General features: G+C 41.5%; 1 protein-coding gene across 1 annotated transcript in view; it reads left to right on the top strand.

Moving 5' to 3' along the window:
* The first annotated feature begins 1,000 nt into the window (after positions 1-1,000).
* CLCN1 (chloride voltage-gated channel 1) overlaps positions 1,001-20,317 on the top strand; it is a 56,650-nt gene continuing 37,333 nt past the window's right edge. Inside the window, exon 1 of the mRNA XM_077781265.1 lies at positions 1,001-1,230. Coding sequence (XP_077637391.1) covers positions 1,180-1,230 — 51 coding nt within the window. The 5' untranslated portion in view covers positions 1,001-1,179. The remainder of the gene's footprint in view (positions 1,231-20,317) is intronic.

Genomic DNA, 20,317 nt, shown 5'->3' with positions numbered 1-20,317 from the left:
TCAGTGCTCTGTTTCTCAAGGCAGTAACTCACAGCAGCACCCTGATTTTGTCTTTTCTGCACTATTAGTCCCTCCTTGCTTTTCTTGTGACAAAGGCCCAGGACGCACAGGAGGGCAGGGAGCAGGACCTCTCTACTTTGCACCCCTACAAGATGTTCCAGGTTCCTCAACAGCCCACAAACCCTTCCTGACTATGCTGTTGAGCAGCTTTAATTGGTTTTATGTGTAAGAAATTTGGTTAAGGCATAAACTGAAACCTATGAAGCTTCATCTGAACATCAGGAAACACTTTTTTGCCATGACGGTGCCTGAGAACTGGAGGAAGTTGCCCAGAGGCTGCAGAGTCCCCATGTTTGGAGATACTCAAAAGGCATCTGAATATTGTCCTGAGCAACTGGCTCTAGAAGGCCCTGATTGAGCAGGGAAATTGGGCCAGATGACTTCCAGAGCTCCCTTCCAACCTCTGCCATTCTGTGATTCTGGATATAAAAGATACTGAGTGTTAGCTATGCCAGTGGATGAAGGTTGATGAAGGTATGAAGACTGCAAGGAGGGCTGTTTATTTGTGGTGAGGTAACCAGCAGTAATGGCTATGCTTGAAGAAAATATGTTAAATGTGAGGACAGCATAGTGATAATTCATATGAGGAATCATCTTCCAAGGCCTGCTAGAGAATTTCTTCTCTCAGATGCTGACACTTCACAAAATTGTCCCTGAAACAGGTTGTGGAAATAATCCTCTTCAAAGTTGCAGGATGGTTCTCATGTCTCTAATTCTGGTAATTTTTCATTTCCATCCTTTTCTTCCTTACTCTCTCTCTGCCATGGGTACCTGTTCTTTCTGTGATTCCCCACCCTTTCCAAATGAAGTGAAGAATGACACTGCCTGAGAGAGGAGGAGGAAACGTTACCTCCTGTTAATTTACTGAGCTGTCCCATTGCCAGGACAGCAGAGAGAGATTAAAGCAGGGAAGCAGACAGAACAGGAGGGGGCAGGGAGTCTCTGGTTACACTCTCCCTCTGTGTCTTTCCCTCACCAGTAACCTTCTCTCTCAGGGTGCTCTGAGGGACTTCAGCTGAAGCCTTGTGCCTGTTTCACTCCATGATTTTGCTGGGGAGGGCAGAAGGGAAGACACTGCCCTGACCAAGCCCTGCTCCACAGGACGCTGTCTCTGGGGATATGACTGGGGATGCCTCTCCAACGAAAGCGTTCCGATACCAAGAGAGTCTGGTGAGTACCATACCTGCAGCACACAGAATGTTTCCTACATGAGAGCTGCCTTCCCTCCTCTGCTCAAGGGGCTGGAAACTTTCCTTGCCTACAGGTATCCTTCCCTGTTTGCATTAGACAAACTCCCTGAGAGATGCGCCCGAGCACATGCTCCAGTAGTGGTTTCCTTCAAGAGAGAATGTGGCCATGTTCTCCTTTAATTCCTGATCCCCATGGGTGAAAAATTTACATCACCAGGCAGGTTAAAAAATGCTGGCACGAGTCAGAACTGAATCTGCAGAGCTACACAGAAATGCAATTGCTGGTTGTGAATGGGTTTCTCTTTTCAAGACAACCACAGATAAGGCACTGAGACCATTCCTGCCCTTTGTTACAGCTCCCACAAGAAGCAGTTAGGATTCTGTCACAGTGGTATCTACAGGTGCTGTGAGAACATGGAACATGTTCCTTTGGGAACATCCCAGTGGGTCTTGCACTACTTTGTTTTATAGGTATTTGGATGCAGACTGTTTAGCCTCTTTCTGCTTTAGCTACTTTAAAGATTTAACTAGCAGAAATTAGATTCATTGCATGTCTGTGAGTGTGGGGACTCACACACTTTACTGGACAACTGGAGGTAGCAGTCTGTCCTGTGCCTAAAAAGCCTCTTGCTTTGGTTCCTGAAGTGAGAATTAGCATCATACAGTCCAGAATGCCTAAGGAATTGCATTAATGAAATCCCAGCCTTTAAAAATAGCAGCCTCTTTGTACCTAAGCATGCAAAGTTTTGGTAGCAGTGTTTAGGGAGAGGTAATACTGTTAGAGATAAGGAAAAAATAAATCTCATCCTCTTTGAGCTACTGCAAAGAAAGATGGAGACCTTTTTCATGTTGTTCTCTGGCATCTCTTGAGCACATCTGAGTAGGGTCTTGCCCTGCTTTGTTTGATAAGTATTTGGATGCAGGCTGTTGCCACACATTCTGGTTTCTGTTTCTAGAGCACCTAGTTTATCAAGGAGAAGGCATGGGGAAGGAAAGTGTGGTCTTTGGGACCGTAGGCTGAGGTGAAGAACTGGAGAGTGGCTTTCAGTCAAAAATATTCTGCTGCTGAATGCTGCTTGTGTGTATGACAGAATTACCTTACAGATGAATGAAGACTGTATGATCTTCAGTGTTACCATATACCCCTTAATGACTGAAATCTTAATTTAAAATCCAGACTTACACAATTAATGTAAATTTCTTAGTGATCCACATGGGCACATCACAAGCACACACCCTCAACTCAACAGTGGTTTGTTAAGAATGCTATTTATCACATATCAAGTATTAATATTGCCAAAGGAGCCAGTCAATACAGTGGAAGGATTAGGATGTATTTCATCTCTTGGCCTGACTTTCTGCATTCAAATATAAAAAAGAATTATCCTCAGTGCCAGAAGTGAGTAGGATCAACAGTAAAGCATCGAGGCTGAGCCTAATATAGGGCGTAAAGGGATTGCCATGACCTGTTTGCACTATAAACAAAAAGTAATAATTGCTTGAGGTACAGAACTGTAAGGAAATACTACAAACCCAAACAAAATTGGTGGTAAAGAGCATGAACTTCTGCACAAGACGCAGTGAGAAGTACAGAAGTACAGAAGCACAAGAAGTAGTGACTATGCTACTTGGATAAAATGGCTGTATTTCTTCTGCAGCTATAATAAACCCATGGATCTCTACAATTTTCAGTTTTAGGTTCTTAGTGTAGAGCTAGACTAGTCAGAGTAAATAGACTAATGAGAGTTTTCTTGAATGCTTGTGGGAAGACACAACTAACACCAGATTTCTTGAGTTCTAAGAACATGATTTGTATAACTTGAGCTAAGGCAAATCTTTGACAAGATATTTGTCCATTACTAAATGGCTATTTGTGAGAGAAAGAAATACAATGTATTACATTATATTAATTTATTCATAAATTTATCCCAAATATTTGCCCCTGAGAGGTCTTCTAGGCTTCTGTATAGGACAGGATTGTGTAATAAATTATATCTGATTCCTTAAGTACCTGCATAGGTAAACCCCAGTTGACTAGCTTTTTGTTGAACTCAAGTCACCCCCATCCCTGATAAGCTTTGTGATAAGGAGGCAGCCATACTATGACCCATTTCATTAGAGATGACTCTAAAGTTAGGAATTCTTTGAGAATGACCATATATACTTGAGTCCTTAGAGATCATAGGCAGAGTAACAGCTAGTTACTGGAGCAGCTATTTGCTGGATCTAATCCAGGCATTAGTGCTAAGAAGGCACTGAATCACTAATCTCAATTGAAGATAAATTATTTCTCAAAACAAGCAAAATTAAGAACATATTTAGCAAATGAAAAAAGGACTGTAATTCTGGATGTTGTTGCCTCAACTGTTGTTGCCAGACACTCTCAGGACTTGAGTATCTTAGCAATTTACACCTTAAAATGCTATCTTTAGGAGCAGGCTCCTCTCAAGTATCAGCATTACATCTGTTCACTCCATGTACTCAGTCATGTTAGTTCGTTCTTGTCTAGTGAGTGAACAGAAGCAGAGAGCACTTCTGAACTAATGCTGCACACATCAGTTTTCAGACATAAAGCAACCACTGCTCTCTGGGCATGCTGGCTGGTCGTAAAAGACAGACAGTGGGTCATTGCCTGGCTCCAGAGACTCTAGGAATGACTTCTATTTTCCTGTGATTTAGAAAACCTATTGCAGTGTCACAATCCACAGGCAAAGTCACTTATGAAGCCTGTATATCTTGGGATGAGGAGAGATGGGAGGTGAGGTAGCTGCTGGTCAGCCTTCAAGGTCACAAACCATCTACATGAGAGTGCTGATGAGTCAACTGACCATTTCTTGGCCTTAACTCCCTTCTATGATTGAAGTATCTGTGTTCGTTAATATACTTTGGCCACCTTACTAATTTTTTCTGCTGTTGGCTTTTTTCTTTTTTTTTTTTCCCATTTCCAATAATTTATTTTAACTATTTGTTTCCCAGATGTTCATTGCCTCTTAGTCACTTACTCTTTTATCATTCCCTTGTTGCTCTCACATACCTTTTCCTCACGCTTCTGCTCTGCTGTGTCTCCTCAATTTGTTTCTCTGCTGTTCTTGCTCTCAGTATACATGAGGCCAAGTGTTAGGTTTCACAGCTGTGTTTTTCTCTGTGCCTTCCTCACATCACTGCCATTGGATTCTGTTCTAAAAATATCCCATGTGACCCTTTCCCTGTGCTGTCCCAAGGCAGAGGGGGGATTCTCCCCAGCTCCCCTCTCCTCACTTTATTTTTGAAAGTGTTGTCAATCATACAGAAAGTAATGTTAGAAGGCAGAAGAGACCTGGAGAGCTGAGGTCATGAGAAAGATCACTTGTGCAGATTTGTACTGCCAATTCCAAAGCTGGAGAGGACAAAAGATGCAGATGAACATGGGGCCAAGTTGTATGTGGCAAGATGTAGGCTTCTGACAATGACAGTGGAAAAGAAAAAAAGGAATTCTTTCTTCAGTCTGTCTCTGCAAGGGAGAAATGTTCAGGGCTACTCTACCTGTTTGAAAGATGGGGAAAGGAATTTTTCTTATATTTTTCTGTGGCCTTAAGCTCTGTTGTGAGAACTAGCAGCTTCTTGAGGAAATATTCTTATTTCCAGTTTGTATTGCTAGTGAGCCTGGTCTCCACGGTTCTATTAATAATTTAAGTTTGCCTGCTAGTATTTTGGTTTTGTTGCCATCAAAGCAAAAACTCAAGAATCACAGAAGGATCTAGAATGGAAGGGAACATTGGCAGTATCCAGTCCAGACCCTGCTTGGTTATGAATTTCCATTGTTTCAAGTCATGGCTGTTGCCTCTTGCATCTTCCTCATGCCTCTCAGAGGAGAGTCTGGTGCTTCTTTGTCTATACCATCCCTGTTTGCATTTGCTGTTTGCAAATCAGCCTCTTTTGGGTGTGAATAAACCCTACTCCTTCAGCTTCTCCAGTTCAGCCAACCAAGTATGACTTCCTGAGGTGACACCCACAGCTGCACACCCGTGCTGTATATTCCTGACTTAAACACCTTTCCCATAGAGAAAGTTCAGTTTAACAGTAGCATGTGCAACAGAAATGGTACCAAAGGCTTCACCTTGCCTGTTTCCCACATTGTCTTTGTACTGGGCTATGGGAGAAGTTACAGCCCACAGGAGCAGGCTGCCTGCAGACGCCATACCCTGGATAGCCCCATTCTGGCAGGGGGTGCAAAGGGCATTTTCTGCTACTTGCAGAAATTTTTTTTTTTTTTTAACATCCATTTCCAACATCCTTCAGGTACTGGGCTCTGTTGTGAAGGTGTCAGAATTACATTTCCATGATTTGTAGAGGCCTCCTGTCCAAAGAAATAAATTCCAAGGGCTGGCAGCATGCTAATCAGTCTAAACATTGCCATTGATCTTGTGCTGTAAAAGGTAAAAAAACTTGTTCATGTGTAAATGGCATATGGGGGTATCCCACATTTGTGTGAAACCTAATAGGGTAGCTGCATGCTATAAACTTTTATTATATGGACAAAGAAAATACATGATTACTTTGACATCTGGTGTGTGCTGCTTTGGCAATATAGCAGATTAAATTATTTCAGGCAAGTTTGGGGTAGGGGGTATATGTATGGGAAGACCATGTATTACAGGAATTCCTGACATTAGAAAAAGATAGACCTGTTGCTAGTATAATTCTCAACAATGGCAGTAGAGGTGCAACTGGAATACAGAGATTACTGCCCCAGCTGTACAGCAGGTGGCATACAAAGTATGGTAGATGAGAAATAATTCATCAATACAGAAATGCACAGCAAATAAAAAACCTCAGGGTGAAGTCAACTACTGTTGTGAACCTCCATAAAATCCCAGCAGAGAACCTGGGCATGCAGAAGAGAAGCTGTCAGTAAACACAACATAAAAATAAGTTATTTTGTCAGTGTTTACTTTAGCAAAGTTGCAGGCAGCTGCTGCTGTCAGTATTGATGGAACAGTGTCCACGTACCTGTATGATAAAATGATCACTGTTAAATTGCTAATGCAGAGGCAGGACAGACAGAAGTTTAATAATGCTGGACACTACCTTCTTGGAACCTGCTTATTTTAGGTGTTCATATTTACTATTAAGTGACAGAGAACTTCATTGCTGTTTCTTTGTGTCGAAGGCATATAATGTTTTTGTATTTGTCAATCATACAATTCTCATCATTGAACATAGAGGCAGCAAAGAAATCCTTCACACATTGTGACTGCAACAAGCACTTTGGTCTTTGGACCTTGATAAGGACATATTTGGGGTTAAAGGATTTGCTCATGTTTTTAAAACTCAGACATTTATCTCTTCAATAAATTCCTGCCTCTTGGTGAAGAAATTGATTCTTACTCATTATTCAGGGAGCCAAGTGGCTGTTGGGATTGACAGTCATCCCCTTCCATGATATATTTGTAAAAGATCATGGATCAAGAATGTTTGCCCATCATCTATCAGCACTGAGGGTGGATTCTAGAAGCACATAAAAATACAAAACACTTTCTACTGCACAGTGCTATTGCGAGTGTGAGTGACACACTTTTTCAAAGGAAGTCAAATACCTGTAGCTCCAAAAACTCTGACAAATTACATGCAGTATGTTGTTCTCTGATTTGGTGTTGTGAGGAAACATTACTTTGTGCACCCTCAGGTTTGTTTCAGATGGAAGTTTGTCCAACTAGTCTTACCTGTGCACAGTCTAGCATACACATCCTTTGATTATGTGTAAACTACTATAATGATTATAAATATCTATACCCTGAGACTTGGAGTTACCCACATCTCTACTGGGACACTGAAGAGAATTTGCCTGAAGACCAGTCACAGAGGCTGAAAGAGTATTTAACTGTGAGGAGGAATACACTGCTTTTAACAGCTACAGAAAAGTAATATAATTTTTGAGTATGTGGTCAGCCCAGGACTGACCACAATCCTGCAAACAGATTTCAGAATTAGATGATGCTTTCTTCAGACCATTGGAAGAAGTCATGGTCACAGTCCCTGGAAGCAAGCCTGCTGCAGCAGTAAGAGCAGGGCACAAGCAGTCCTGGAGGCTTCTGGAGTGCATTGCCAACAAGTTCATAACAAGATAATCAGACAGCAAGAGGAGGTGCCCTGCTGGACCTGATACTTACAAAGGAGGAAGGATGGGTTAGGGATGTGAACATCCAGGACAGATTCTGGATCTGAGGAGGGCTCAAAATAAGGTCTCAATCCTTGAGTTCAGGAGAGAATTCTTTGACTCTTCAGGGATCTTCCTGGAAGAATCCTAAGGGAAATGACCCTGAAGGGAAGAGGGGTATGAGAGAGCTGGTTGTTGTACAAGAATCATCTCCTCCAAGCTCAGGAATGATCCATCCTGATGAGCAGGAAATCAAGCAAATGTGCATGAATTAGGAAGGAGGTCCTGACAAAACTCAGACAGGTGACCTGGCAGGAATCTAGGGACACTAGCCATGTGTTAAAGGATGAGGTTAAGAAAACCAAAGCTCCTCTGGAGTTTAATATGGTGAGGGACATGAAGGGCAACAAGGCTTCTACAGGTGTACAGCAGCAAAATTAAGGCAATGGAAAAAATGGTTCTAAAGAATTGAGCCTCTTCTAAAGAATCAAGGAAAATTGATTCTAAAGATGATGAAAAGCAAGGACCCTCACTGGAGGAGGATGAGGTCAGAGCACATTTAAACAAACTGGACATGCAAAAATCCATGGAACCTGATGAGATGCACACACCAGCATGAGGAATTGATCAATCTCATTGCAAGGCCATTCTCTATTTAATCTTTCAAAGGTCATAGGGATTCAATGTGGTAACTGAGGACAGAAATAAAACAAATGTCACTCCTATCTTCAGAAGTAGACAGAAGTCCAGCAAACTGCAGAATGACCCACTTCAGCTCAATCCCTGTAAAGGTGATAGAGCAACTCATCTTGGGAACCATTTCTAAACACATGAAATACAGAAGGATGATTGGGAATGTCCAGCATGGAATTGTGAAGGGAAAATCACATTTAACCAACATACAGTTCAGTGATCAGATGAGACAGCCTGGTGGATGAAGGAAGAACTGTGGATTATGTTTATCTTTATCTTAGCAATGCTTTTGTCTCCCACCATATCCTCATAGTAAGTTGATTAAGTACAGGCTGGACAAGTGGACCTTGGAGTGGATCGAAAACTGGCTGAACTGCAGGGCTACAAAGGTTGTGATCAGCAGCACATCCATGCACTTAGCTGTGGTGAGGCTAAACCTGGAGTCCTGTGTCCAGGTCTGAGCACCACAGTTCGTAAAACCTATGGAGTTACTGGAGGGGGTTCTGCAAAAGGACACAATGATGATGAAAGGACAGGTGAAAGGACAGGAGCATCTCACATCTGAGGAAAGGCTGAAAGAGCTGGAATTGTTCAGTAAAGGCTCAGGGGAAGTCTTATTATCTGATGGAAGACTGAAGATGGTGGATCATTATCCTCTCAGCAGAACCCAGTCACAGGACAAGATGGAATGGGCACAAATTGAAACACAGGAATTTCTGTCTGAACATAAATAAAGAGGCTTTTGCATGACTGAATACTGCCACAGGTTTGCCTGGAGTGATTGTTGCATCCTTGGAAACATACAAAAACTGTCTGGACATAGCCCAAAACAACTTTCTCCTGCTGACACAGCTTGAGCATTGTATTGGACAAGACAGCAGGTGTTCCATCCAAAGTTCAAATATTCTGTAATTCTGTAATTAACTTAAGTACTCAGAGGAACAGCAGTGCAAATTACGTACTGCTCTACAAGATTATTGTCTTCTAAATATGACACAGAATATATTTTTAATTCTTTGTCTGTAATGAACTCTTATCTACCTTTGTTGTTAAATGACTCACAAAAACCTGTTATTTACTTCTATTACAGAAAAGCAAATTGAAACTGTTTGCCTGCCTCTAAATTCCAAGGAGTTTGACTTCAACAGAACAAGACTTCCTGAGATACAGCCAAATTAACCTTCTCAGTTAATTTTCTTCATACTGCTCAATATTTTCTAGACCTCATTGTCCTTTACAGCCTGGGAGGTTCTAGTTTATTTAACTGTTCCTCACACAGCAGCTGTTGTATAATTTGACCATCCTCTGAAACTCTCCCAGTTCTACTGTATTCTTTTTGAAACTAGGGGAAACAGAAAGCAAACATTGCTCAAATGTACTTGCACATTGTATTTAATTAGGTATTATTATTCTACTTCTTAACCATAGTTCTAAACAAATGCTAAAGAGGTCATTATGATCATTCAGTGTAACCCCAAGATCTTATTCTTACAAATCGAGAGTTTACATAGTTGAACAGTTCTTGTGTGTGCAAAGCTAGAATGTCTGCTCCTCCTTAATCACTTCAAATTTATTGTGACTTTTCATCTGTAATTTTATTGCTCAATCATCCTGTTAAAGCCCTGTACAATTCTTCAGTCATTCTGTTTTTATTCCTCTGAATAGCTTACTAGCACCCTGTGAGCCCTTATCCAGACCAGAGAGGTATTTGATATTAATTCTTCTTGGCATAGAGTTTGTTATCAACCGAAGGGCACATGGTACTGAGGGCAGGCTGCTTTTAGTTCCAATTCCATATAGAAATAGGGCACATTGGAAACCTCATTTCCATTAGTTTGAAGTCCATAATGCTCCAGGATCAAAGGGCAAAAGAGCTGCAGGTTCACCTAAGCTTTCCAGGAATGGGAAAGGCAAAAGCAGGATTAAACTCATGACAGCTGTGCAACAGGGTAGTGGCAGAAGAAACAGTCAGCATGCTGTAGGAACTTTATTCCAGAAGTACATGGAAATCTTACTCTCGGGAAGATGAAGCCAGGTTCTCTTGCATACACATGTGTTTTAGTGCTGCATGTGAGCATGTACATTTTGGCTGACATGATCTATTACTGATGGCCACATGAACAGCTTTGCTCTTAAATGCTGCTTCCCTGACCTGCGGTGAACTCGCTTAGAGCATGACTCTGAGCAGTTAACTGCATGGAGACATGAGTGTTTTCCATCAGTTTACCTTTCACAATGCTCAGAGAGACATATCAGAGCTGGTGCACGGAAGGGAATATGGCCATTCTTTCTTTATGCCACTCAGTTTTGAGACAGCTGCAATGGTTCAGGCCAATGCTGAAAAATCTTGAATCTCTGTGTGCTCTCTCTTCTTTAACCCAGTTATTTCAAAAGCAGTACCAGCTACTCTTATGCCATGACCTTAAAAAATATCTTTTTGTTTTTTCCTTATAACTGCCTCATACCAAAAGATAAAAGACTAGACTTGACACTTTGTCTGGAAATGTGGAACAAGGGAGACTAAGAAGGTCAGGGCCTGATGCATCACTGGCTTTTGATTAGGCGGGTGCACAGTGTGACAGGCAGCCTTTTCTGTGCAGAACTCAGGTACAGTATCTTGCTCCACTAGTAGCCCCTCAATGCAAGCCTCAGGAAGAGTCAGAATACCTACAAGGAGTGGTCCTTCCCCATGGGACTCCTTACTCCCCATTAGTTCTAGCCCTGGGCTGCCATTTTATCTTTATTCTCTTTTACTGTTCCATCACTGGGGGAAACCACTTGAATGCCATGTAGCAAATAAGTAGTGTAATAATAATGTAGCAGATTAACAGAATATGCTAAGATACAGTTTCCAAATCCATCCACAAAGTTTTTTCACTCTCAGAACTTCTAGTGGTTTTAGCTTCCAACTGGACTCTTATTTATATGTGTAGGCTTCTCTTTTCTTCTTTCCACTTTTCCAGATAAGTGTGTTTGGTTCTGTAGTAAATGGATCTCCTCTAAAGAGAATGAACAATCATCAGCTGATTATTTTTTGCTACTGAATATGGAGGATTGACACAACTGATTCCATACCAGTATTTCAGCTGAACCTGGTATAGCACGATTCAGTTTCTTAGCTGAAACCACTGCTTACTTCATGGTGACCACAATGTGCTTAGAGTCAATACCTCCATGGAAACAACAAGGGTCAAAACATTAACTAGAATGGATCAAATGGAAAGCCACATAAAAACAAAAGCTTTTTAATCTGTTAAGAGAAGTGTTTAAACAAGTGAAACATTTCTGGAAGACATGAAAGTTACTAAAGGACACCAGATTGGTATTTAAAGAGAACAGGTCCACACAAAAAGGCCTCAGTGCTTTACTTTGCTTCAGATCCTTAACATGAGTGCCAGGATGCAGGAGATATCCTTATTATTGGGTTGGAGGGTGTACTAGGAATCCTTTAGAGAGTGCTGACCTCCTACCTTCTCAGTGATATCTGCCTCTTATTTTCAATGCAGCTCTGTAAGAAAAATTCAAAGCTGAGTCCAGACCCCCTCTGTGGATGGACTGTGGACTGCAGAGGAAGGCATCTTGATAAAAATGACTTTTCCGACCTGGTATCAGAACACAGATATTAAAGACGTTAATGCACTCCTAAGCAGATCTGAATGCTCAGCAGCTGATTCAGGGCAATGATCATGTTCCCCAGCACACAAGACTATAGGTCAAGACAGGACAGGACTGTAATGATCAGTGTGGCAAAACTCAATATGAAATTGTATAGACAGACATGTCTGTTCAAGTGGTCCTACCACAAAGCACAGTTAGATCGGTGAAGATCTCCTGCAGGAAGACAATGGAAAGAACCCTCCTGCCCAGAGCAAGGAGATTACCTTGCCCCTACAGAGATCTCACCTCCATCCCATGGGATTTAATGATGGCATTTGGAGCAGTTTTATTTGGAGTGAGAGGGAAGGAGGGTGAGGAACCTGTTGGCTGGCAGCTGGTGAAGCCACTGGGACCAGCTGTTCTTTCTGCTAGCAAATTCTGTAGCCAGAACTGTGTTCCCGTGATACAGGGAAGCACCACAGCAATACCCTCTGCATCCCTTTCCTCTTTGATGAAGATCAGGTTGAAAGCTGCCATGGTAAGGGTCAGCTGCATCTTCTTCCCAGAGCACTGAGTCTTCAGCAAGTGGCATAGCTTGTCTGTCAGCATGATGGGTCTGAGGAGGCTGCAAACTTGTGTGAGCTCATGGACCTCATGGTGCCCAAAAAAACAATGGTCTGGGGCATTTCTGTCCTTCTCCTAAGTAAATGTCCCCAGCCCAGCCAGTGCACCTGCCAGGGAGCAACAGCTCTCTTCCTCATGCAAAAAAACTCAGCAGAACAAGTGGGATTTGAAACATTTCACAAAGCCTATATCTACTATTTTTTTTGTTTGTTTTTACTATCTCATTCCTTTCAAAATATACTACAGACATAATGTGGAATAGAATCTGGCTCTGATATAGACAGGAAAAAGTTGATATACACCCCAGACCAAGGGCAGTGCTTGAACAAGATACCACAAGTACTCTTAGGCATTGTTGCTGATTCAGAACACCTAAGAATGCAAGAGCAGGACTGTGAGCAATGGTCTTGAACAAACACAACATCCAACAATCTCTAATTTCTCCTGAACAGTCTGAGTTTAGCAGCTTGTAGAACTAATTTCAGCTCCCAACATAATTGAAAGTAAGAATAGTTTCCATCATTTATCCCCGGCACCTTCTCCTTCATTGGCCCATTATCTCTCCACCATTCCTGACCTTGGCTAATAGTTTCCACTGTCAACCTATAGCCCCTTCCTGGACTCCTGTTCCAGGTTTAATATTTTTAGATGTCATGGACATTAGATGCCAGCCCTGGGACACAATGCCATTTATGGGGAATGTCCTGCAATTTCTTCTGCTGATTTATCTTGTCCTGGGCTTAATATACTAAGCTACCTGTCTCTTTGCCATCTGGAGATTGTATCCCCTCATGGTCCTGGTGTACTTGTTCCCCCTTTTTTCCCCTTGTGACAATCTAAATTGGCTCTTGCTAATAGGTGTGCAGCAGTTCCGGTTTAAAAAACTTGACAGAGAAAAGACTTTTTGTAGCCTTTATGCCAAAGAGTGACCCATTAATTCAACCTGGATGCACGTGCTTCATGCAGTTCTTCTTCCCTGCTCCCAGCACCTTCCTACAAGTCAAAGCAAGGGGCTAGAAGATAGAAGAGGGAGGGAGTCCAGTGAATGTCATGCTGACTCTCACTATCATCCCTGTATCAGTGGCAGTGATAACAGCAAAGGTTATTGCTGCAGGGGAATTTCTTTGCCCTCATTTGGGTTGGATTTAGTATTCAGGCTGCCAAGAGAAATACTATCTTTCCTCTGTTTACTTTAGTCTTTATCTCATATTACCACCAGGGATTGTTTCATGGAAAACAGGCAAGACCCCTGCTGTGCTGGAGGGTTAGGTGGTTTTTTATGGGTATCTGCATTTAGATGGGGGAAGGAGAAGGAAAACAGGAAGCTTAGTCAAAACTTTGCAGGATTTACAACTGTTCTAGTAAATAGGTATATTAAAAAAATCTTCAATGGTAGTGATAACACGTCTGTGCTACAACCCTTCTATTGGCATCCTGTATCTCAGTTGTCTGAGATGGGACAGGAAAAGCCAGCCTTGCCAACAACTTGTACTTAGCAACCATGGTTCATGCAAGCAGTTCATACCATTTGCTCTGACCATGTCAAGAGTCTGAAATGTAAGCAAAAGCCAAGTGTTACTGAGAAAATTTTTATGGCGGATTAGGGCTCTATTGCAATCAGAAAAGACAGTCCCTCTTCTCATTTCTAGGTGTGTTCCTGATCCCTTCTTTACTGACATTCACATGGCCATGCATCAGCAGGAATGGAGAGCTGAGCTGGCTGAAAATTAATTTTTTCCTTGCATCAAGCTTCTTGATCATGAGTTCCAGTACATAAAAAAAATAGAACTGTCCTTTTCAACAAGTCTGTTCCTCAAGTGCCCTAAACTACGAAATGTGATCAGTCACATACAGATCTATAGATCATAGAGCTTCAGCAAAATTACTTTTCAGGCGTTTGGAAGTGGAACATATATCAGGAAAATGAAATTATTTTTCTCGTGTACCTCTAATCCTAGCTATGGTCTCCTGCAGGTACTCTGTTCATACTCATGGTCCCTTCTTCTTGACCAACCCCAGTGCATTCACACCACAAACATGTCCTTGAAACTCTCCCAAAAATTTTCCCTTCACAAGCCAGTTCGTCTTCCTAAACCTTTCAACTTCAGCCACACATCTTCATTGTTGGCCACATTTTGCATAAGAATTATCATTCTCCACTTGAAATTAGCCAAATCCCATTCAAAGGAGCCTGTGGCTGGCCAGCTCTGCACGGCTCTGCACATCACTGCACTTTCTTTAAACCCTCGTGGTGCTGCTCTGGCTGTGTGCCATGGCATGACTGACAGATCTAATGGGCAATTATTCATTTTACCTGTGCAACAAGCAATCCACAGGGAGAAGGGGAAGAAAGGCACAAGCTACAAAATCTCTGTGCAGGAATAATAACAAATTCACTAGCTTAGAGGTATCCTTAATAAGTTTTGATCATTAGAGATAAGCCTGTATTTCCTAGATGTTCCTTGGTCCTTTCTGCTAAAAATGTCTTCAAGCTGACTACATCAGAGAATGCTTGCAATGTAAAATTATTCTCGTAGAAAATAAGAAATCCACTGAATCTATTTCAATCAGTTGAGTGCTTGCTAGTTCTCACAACTTTAGCTGATTTTGTATGTACAATGAACCTCGAAAAAGTTTTCTCTTTCTCAGCAGTCTAATATTAATTTTTCATAGTTACATTTTCCTTCTTTCAGTACTTGTATGCACACTGTGCGTATTTGATTTGTTCTTGGTTTATCCTAAGACAAGACAGTCACTGTTCTACCCCACCAGTAATACACCTCTTCATTTGGAAAGCCTTTTGGCAGAGGAAAAGAAGAAATTATTTAATAGAAGCTATGGGGTGCTGTAGGGTTGAGAATCACCAAGGGAATTGAGGGCTGCAATTTTAGAAGGGGGCAGCTGTAAGGGAGGAGGCATCCAAGCTGTGGAGATATGGAAACAATCTCCTAGGCAATAGAGTGTAAGCACAAAATTTTAGCAGCTCAGAAGGTCATCAACTTAATTGCAACCAAGGTCATAGTGGGTGAGGGAGAGTTGTGTGTAGACTATATATTTATTTCTGTGCTTTCTGACTTCCATGCTTGAAGTTTTCTCTATTTAAAATAATCAAATAATCTTATTTTTATTCTACTAAAGACTGTTCTGTTTTGAGTTACGAAGCCTGATGGTATTTACCTGAGTGCTCACCAGGACAGTCAGATTCACTTTAAAGCTCTGAATGAGTTTGGATCGATTTATAAAACCAAAATTTGCTGTCTTCTCTTTCATCTGATCTTCTGTCTGGCTCTTATTGCTGGGTTTAAGTCTCTCTGCTGGTTATTTTCACTCTCAGTTCCAACCTGTGACCACATTGTGATGTAGGATGAGACAACCTCGAGGTAACAAGTAATTTACCTTAGATGGCATCATCAACATGGACATAGTGCTCTGTGCAGACTGTCACAGTCGGGTTGTTTCTGGAACTGGGACATAACCCTGACCCTTTAAAGCTCATTTTGATTTTTGCCAAGTCATAGTATATCATATTGTTATATCACGTCATACTGCACTCCCATCCTGCCCTATCCTGATCTGTTCAAGTTTCCTTCCAAATTCCTCTCTTCCAATATCTACTTCAATGGCTCTTTCATGTCCTTTTGTTCCTGTAAGTATTTATCTGATGCCAGCTGTGAGGATTTTTTTTCCCCATTCTGCCTCTTTCTTCATGAGTTATCAAAAGCTGATGATTCTCAAAATCTGCCCTGTTTCTGTCAATTCTGCTCTAATCAGCCTAGTATTAGTCAGTACATGTCCACTTGAATATCATCATATTATCTTGTTATTTCTCCATGATGAAAGCCCTTAAACTTTCTGGTCTTTTTCTTTTTGGTTTTTGCTGTGAACTCAACCCTTCTTTCAATTGTCCTCTGAGAGTTCTCTGTCATTGTCTCTCCATATCCAGCCTGGCTTACTACGTGCCTCTGCAAGCTTAAATTTCTACCTTTTGCTAGTGTTCAAGCCTCAGTCCATGATCTATTTCTTTCTTTTACTATAAAAGCTGTCTTTTCTTCCAGTCTCCCTCCCTTATCCTAGCCCTTTTCACAGCATTCTTTCTCTCCCAAAGCTCTAATTGCCTCCTGTAGCTCTTTGAAGCCTCCATGGTTATCTTGTCTAGTAAAATGTCCTAGTCAAGAGCTTTGTTCTCATCTAGAAGCCATTGCCTTATCTGACATCTACTGAAGTCTTTTCCCTGCTTTTTCACTCTTTTTTGCTCCATCTAAAGGTATTGCTTGAAGCAAAATATGCTTGCTGTATCTTTCTGTCCAGATTCTCATTCCCTGATGCCCTTCAGTGCTTTGTCTCTTATTGCCTCTGTGTTTCTCTCTCAAAGATTGTGTTAGTGTTAAGTAGTCATTCTTTTGTCACCTTTCTCCTCTTCCCCCTTTAAAACTCCCTTCTTCATCTTTATAGTTTCTTTTGTCCTGTAGACTATCTTTTACATTATCTTCTTTACAGACTTCTGGACCTGTTGGATTGGACTTTTTAAAGCACAGAACATTATTTTTTCTTTGTTCTTAAATTACTGTTTCACTAATCTGCATGCAGAGTTCTATGTAACAATAACTGTGCCTCAGCAAATTTTGCTCCTGTCAGTCTGGGGTGGCAGAGGACTCTGCATCACCATCTGCTATAATGTCTGTGTATGCAGGGTTGAAAAAATAGATGTGGTGTTTCACTCCAGAGGAGGCTGCAGTCTGCTGGTGGGCAGACTAAGGCTTGTGTACAGTGAGGTCATGAAGTGGTCTAGATCTTTCAGGATGAACCTGCTACAGAACAAACCAAAAAAAAAAAAAAGCATAAGCATAAGCAGAAGCTTCAGAAGTTGGTATGATGTCTGATAATTGTGTGGGCAGGGCATAGGGAACATTCAGATTGTCACTGCTGGTAAATAGCACTTGAATTATTTCAGGTTATAAATCTCCTAGGACCAGACCATGGGAGAAGTGTGAGTCTTCAGTCATCCTTACCCCTCTCCCCACCAGCCTCTCAGAGCTTTCACTTTCAAGGCATTAGGATGGGAAGGCTAGGAATTGTATTTCTGCATCCTGAAAAGCATTCGGGGAAAGAAATAAATGCAGAGAAAGTGAGACCTGAGAGAAAACTGAGAACAGGAGGGAGAAAAATAGAAGCCTGATTGGTTGACAGTTCTTCCAGATTCTGTTCTTTTATCTATTGTTATTTAATACCTTAATTTGGACTGTAGCTGTATTTTCATCTATCACAAACATGTCCTTCTTGAAACACACTTTGGATTCCCACTAGAGCCTGTAATATGCAAAGGGAAAAAGGGAAAAAAAAAAGGTGTATGAGCAGGTCATGTAACTTTCTTCTCTCATGCCATGGGGAAGTCTAGAAACATTTGTGAGCCTTTTCAAGAGGCTTAGGTGCACCTGAGGAGTCAAGCCATGTGTACGGGACATCTGTGTTTGTGGCTAGTGCAAGATGGCTATGACACCTTCCTCTTATTTTTATGTCTTCCTCCAGCTCTGTGCTAATCTCCTGAGCCTGCTGGTAACCTCTGAAGCAACAGCAGTAGTCCACTGTGAATCCTGGTGGAAGTGCAGAGCAAGGCCTGGGAAATAGAAAGCAAGACAGTGAGGCAATAAAGAACATATATAAAGAAGAGCTGTGGCAGGAGATTGCAGGAAGAGTGATAGGGGAGGTTTGCCAGCAGTTGCTGGGCAGCAGCAGTGCAGAAAAGAAGATTTTTTTCAAGGTGTTCTCTGTATTCTGTGTTTATGTTTATACCTGCGGATCTGAAAAGATAGAAAAGACGATGAGTAAAGCCGTAATTTTACTTTTCATTCAGTCAGCTGTGCCAGCTGGAAAAAGTGGAGAAGTTCTTCTGAGAGTGAAAGAGAAGAAAATTGAAATCTCAGAGCAAATACAGGTTGAGAGTAGTGTTTTGAATTAACTAAGGTAGTGTCAGTGAGGCCGGAGGCTGTGACAGAGATTATTGGTACCTTGTGAAATAGCAAGGATTGTTAATAATTTCCAGAGAGGTGACAAAACACTTTCACTTCCAAGGAGAAACAGGTTGATTTATAAGCTCAGTAGCATGGTAAGATTAGTGTTCAGGACACAGGAAATATTGTGCTATAAATCCAATATCTCTACAGATTGCATATATTTTGTCATGCACTGAAATGATGAATTTCAGTTCTCAGTTGTTTCCTTGTATACAATAGCTGGGTACAGAGGCTAGAGGGAGAGATGCTGTTTAATGAGAAGTGGGAATTAAACGTTGAGTATGAGGTTCTTAGCTACAGGTGAGCTAAGTGCATAGGTGCCATGCTGGACACAGTGATTGCTCAGGATCAGCTGCATCGTTGCAGCGCTGCCATGCACTGCCTGAGGTGTGTTACACTGTGGGAAGAGCGAGTGAGGGCTCAGGGGCTTTGTAGGATGTCTTCCTAGTGAGATTAGTAAAGGTTTCTTCTTCTTCTGGAGTCACTTGGTTGGCCTTGGGTCCTTCATGCTTTAATTGATGAGGTGAGTGAGGCCGTGGCCAGTTTGGAAGCTGAGAGGGACAGTTCTTGGAAAAAGCCTTTCAGGGTAGAATCATCCTCTTTTGGGCTATTATGCTATCATTATTTCCCGTGGAAATTCCACAACAGTATCATGCAAGTCAGGCATTAGAGTTTGATTAGCTGGCAGTAGAGAATTCATTTTTATACTGCAGCAATTTCTAATGTGCCATTCTTGTGCCTCTTGAAAAACAAGAGCTACAGGAGTGCACTTTTGGGTAAAGGTTCTCATTAGTTTTCTGCAGTGGGTCTGATGAGTGTTCTCCTCCAGTACATATAATAGTGACCGAAGATCTGGTGCTGTATTACAGCTTTGATGTTTGCTGGGCTCTACTGTGTTCAGTTTTTAGGCTTCCTATACATGATGTACCTTATATTTTAGACAGCTTTTTATATTTTATACACAATGTGGTATGCATCATTTTTTATATAAGCCATGATGACAATGGCCTTCCGAAAGCATCTCAATAGGTTGGGAGCAATTCATACCTTTTTAATGGTAACCTGTAAGGGCAACCAAAAGTTTTTCTCTGATTTCCTAGACACAGTCACTTAGAAACTCTTCTTTAAGGTGATTAATTTCAAGTTTTGTCCTGCCTATGGGACACAGTCTTCCTGCAGAAGATAGTGCTTGTTGACAGTAAGTGTGTGCTGGTGAGAATGAAACAGGAGAGCTTGTGAATTTTGGGGCAGCACTAATATTGCTTTTGTAAATATTCAGTGCTTGCCTGACCTCATACCAGTTGTAAGTTGTATACACTAACCTTATCCATGTGGATATTACTCCTAATGGATATCCATATCTTAGCAAGAACATGGAGAAGGTGATTTGTGGAAGAAATTGTGTGTCTTCCTCATGGAGACTTTCTTTCTACCTTACTGTCAAGGACCATGCAGACTTTAAAAAAAAGCAAAAGAAGAAATGTTTTACAGGAGTCTGCAAAATGAAATAATAAGATCACTCTTCTGGGCCCAGAAAAGGGTGTTTTGCCCTTCTCTCTACCCCATCCTGCCTGCAAATCTCTTACTCTTGGCATGTGAGGTCTTTTTTTCTTGTATACAGTTTCTGGGACCTTGAACTCTCTGCTCCTCCCTAATTAATAGCCCTCAGAAGAAATATGGTTCCAGGCAGCACACTGACAGTACTGGGAGATGTCTCTAGGCCAAATTGCTGTAACATGCTTCTCATTCCTGCTGCTGGCTGGTAGCTCACTGGTGTTGGCTGAACTTGTTGGTTCTCTTCCTGGCTGAGAAACAAGTGGCAGAGTCTAAATTCCTTAAAATTTACATTTCATTCCCCACTTCTTCTTTGGAATGTGCAAATTCCAAAGTGGAGAGGAGAAGCTGTTGAATGCTCTAGTCTGTGAAAAAGTGAGCATCAAGAAGAATTAAATTTCTGCATACACCTATAATTGAGTACCCACAGAGCAGTTTGGTGATGTGCTTTG

The sequence above is a fragment of the Lonchura striata genome, chromosome 2, assembly GCF_046129695.1.
Source record: "Lonchura striata isolate bLonStr1 chromosome 2, bLonStr1.mat, whole genome shotgun sequence".
Taxonomy (NCBI): domain Eukaryota; kingdom Metazoa; phylum Chordata; class Aves; order Passeriformes; family Estrildidae; genus Lonchura; species Lonchura striata.
The sequence above is the reverse complement of the archived record's forward strand: the minus strand, read 5'-3'. Positions and strand labels throughout refer to the sequence as shown.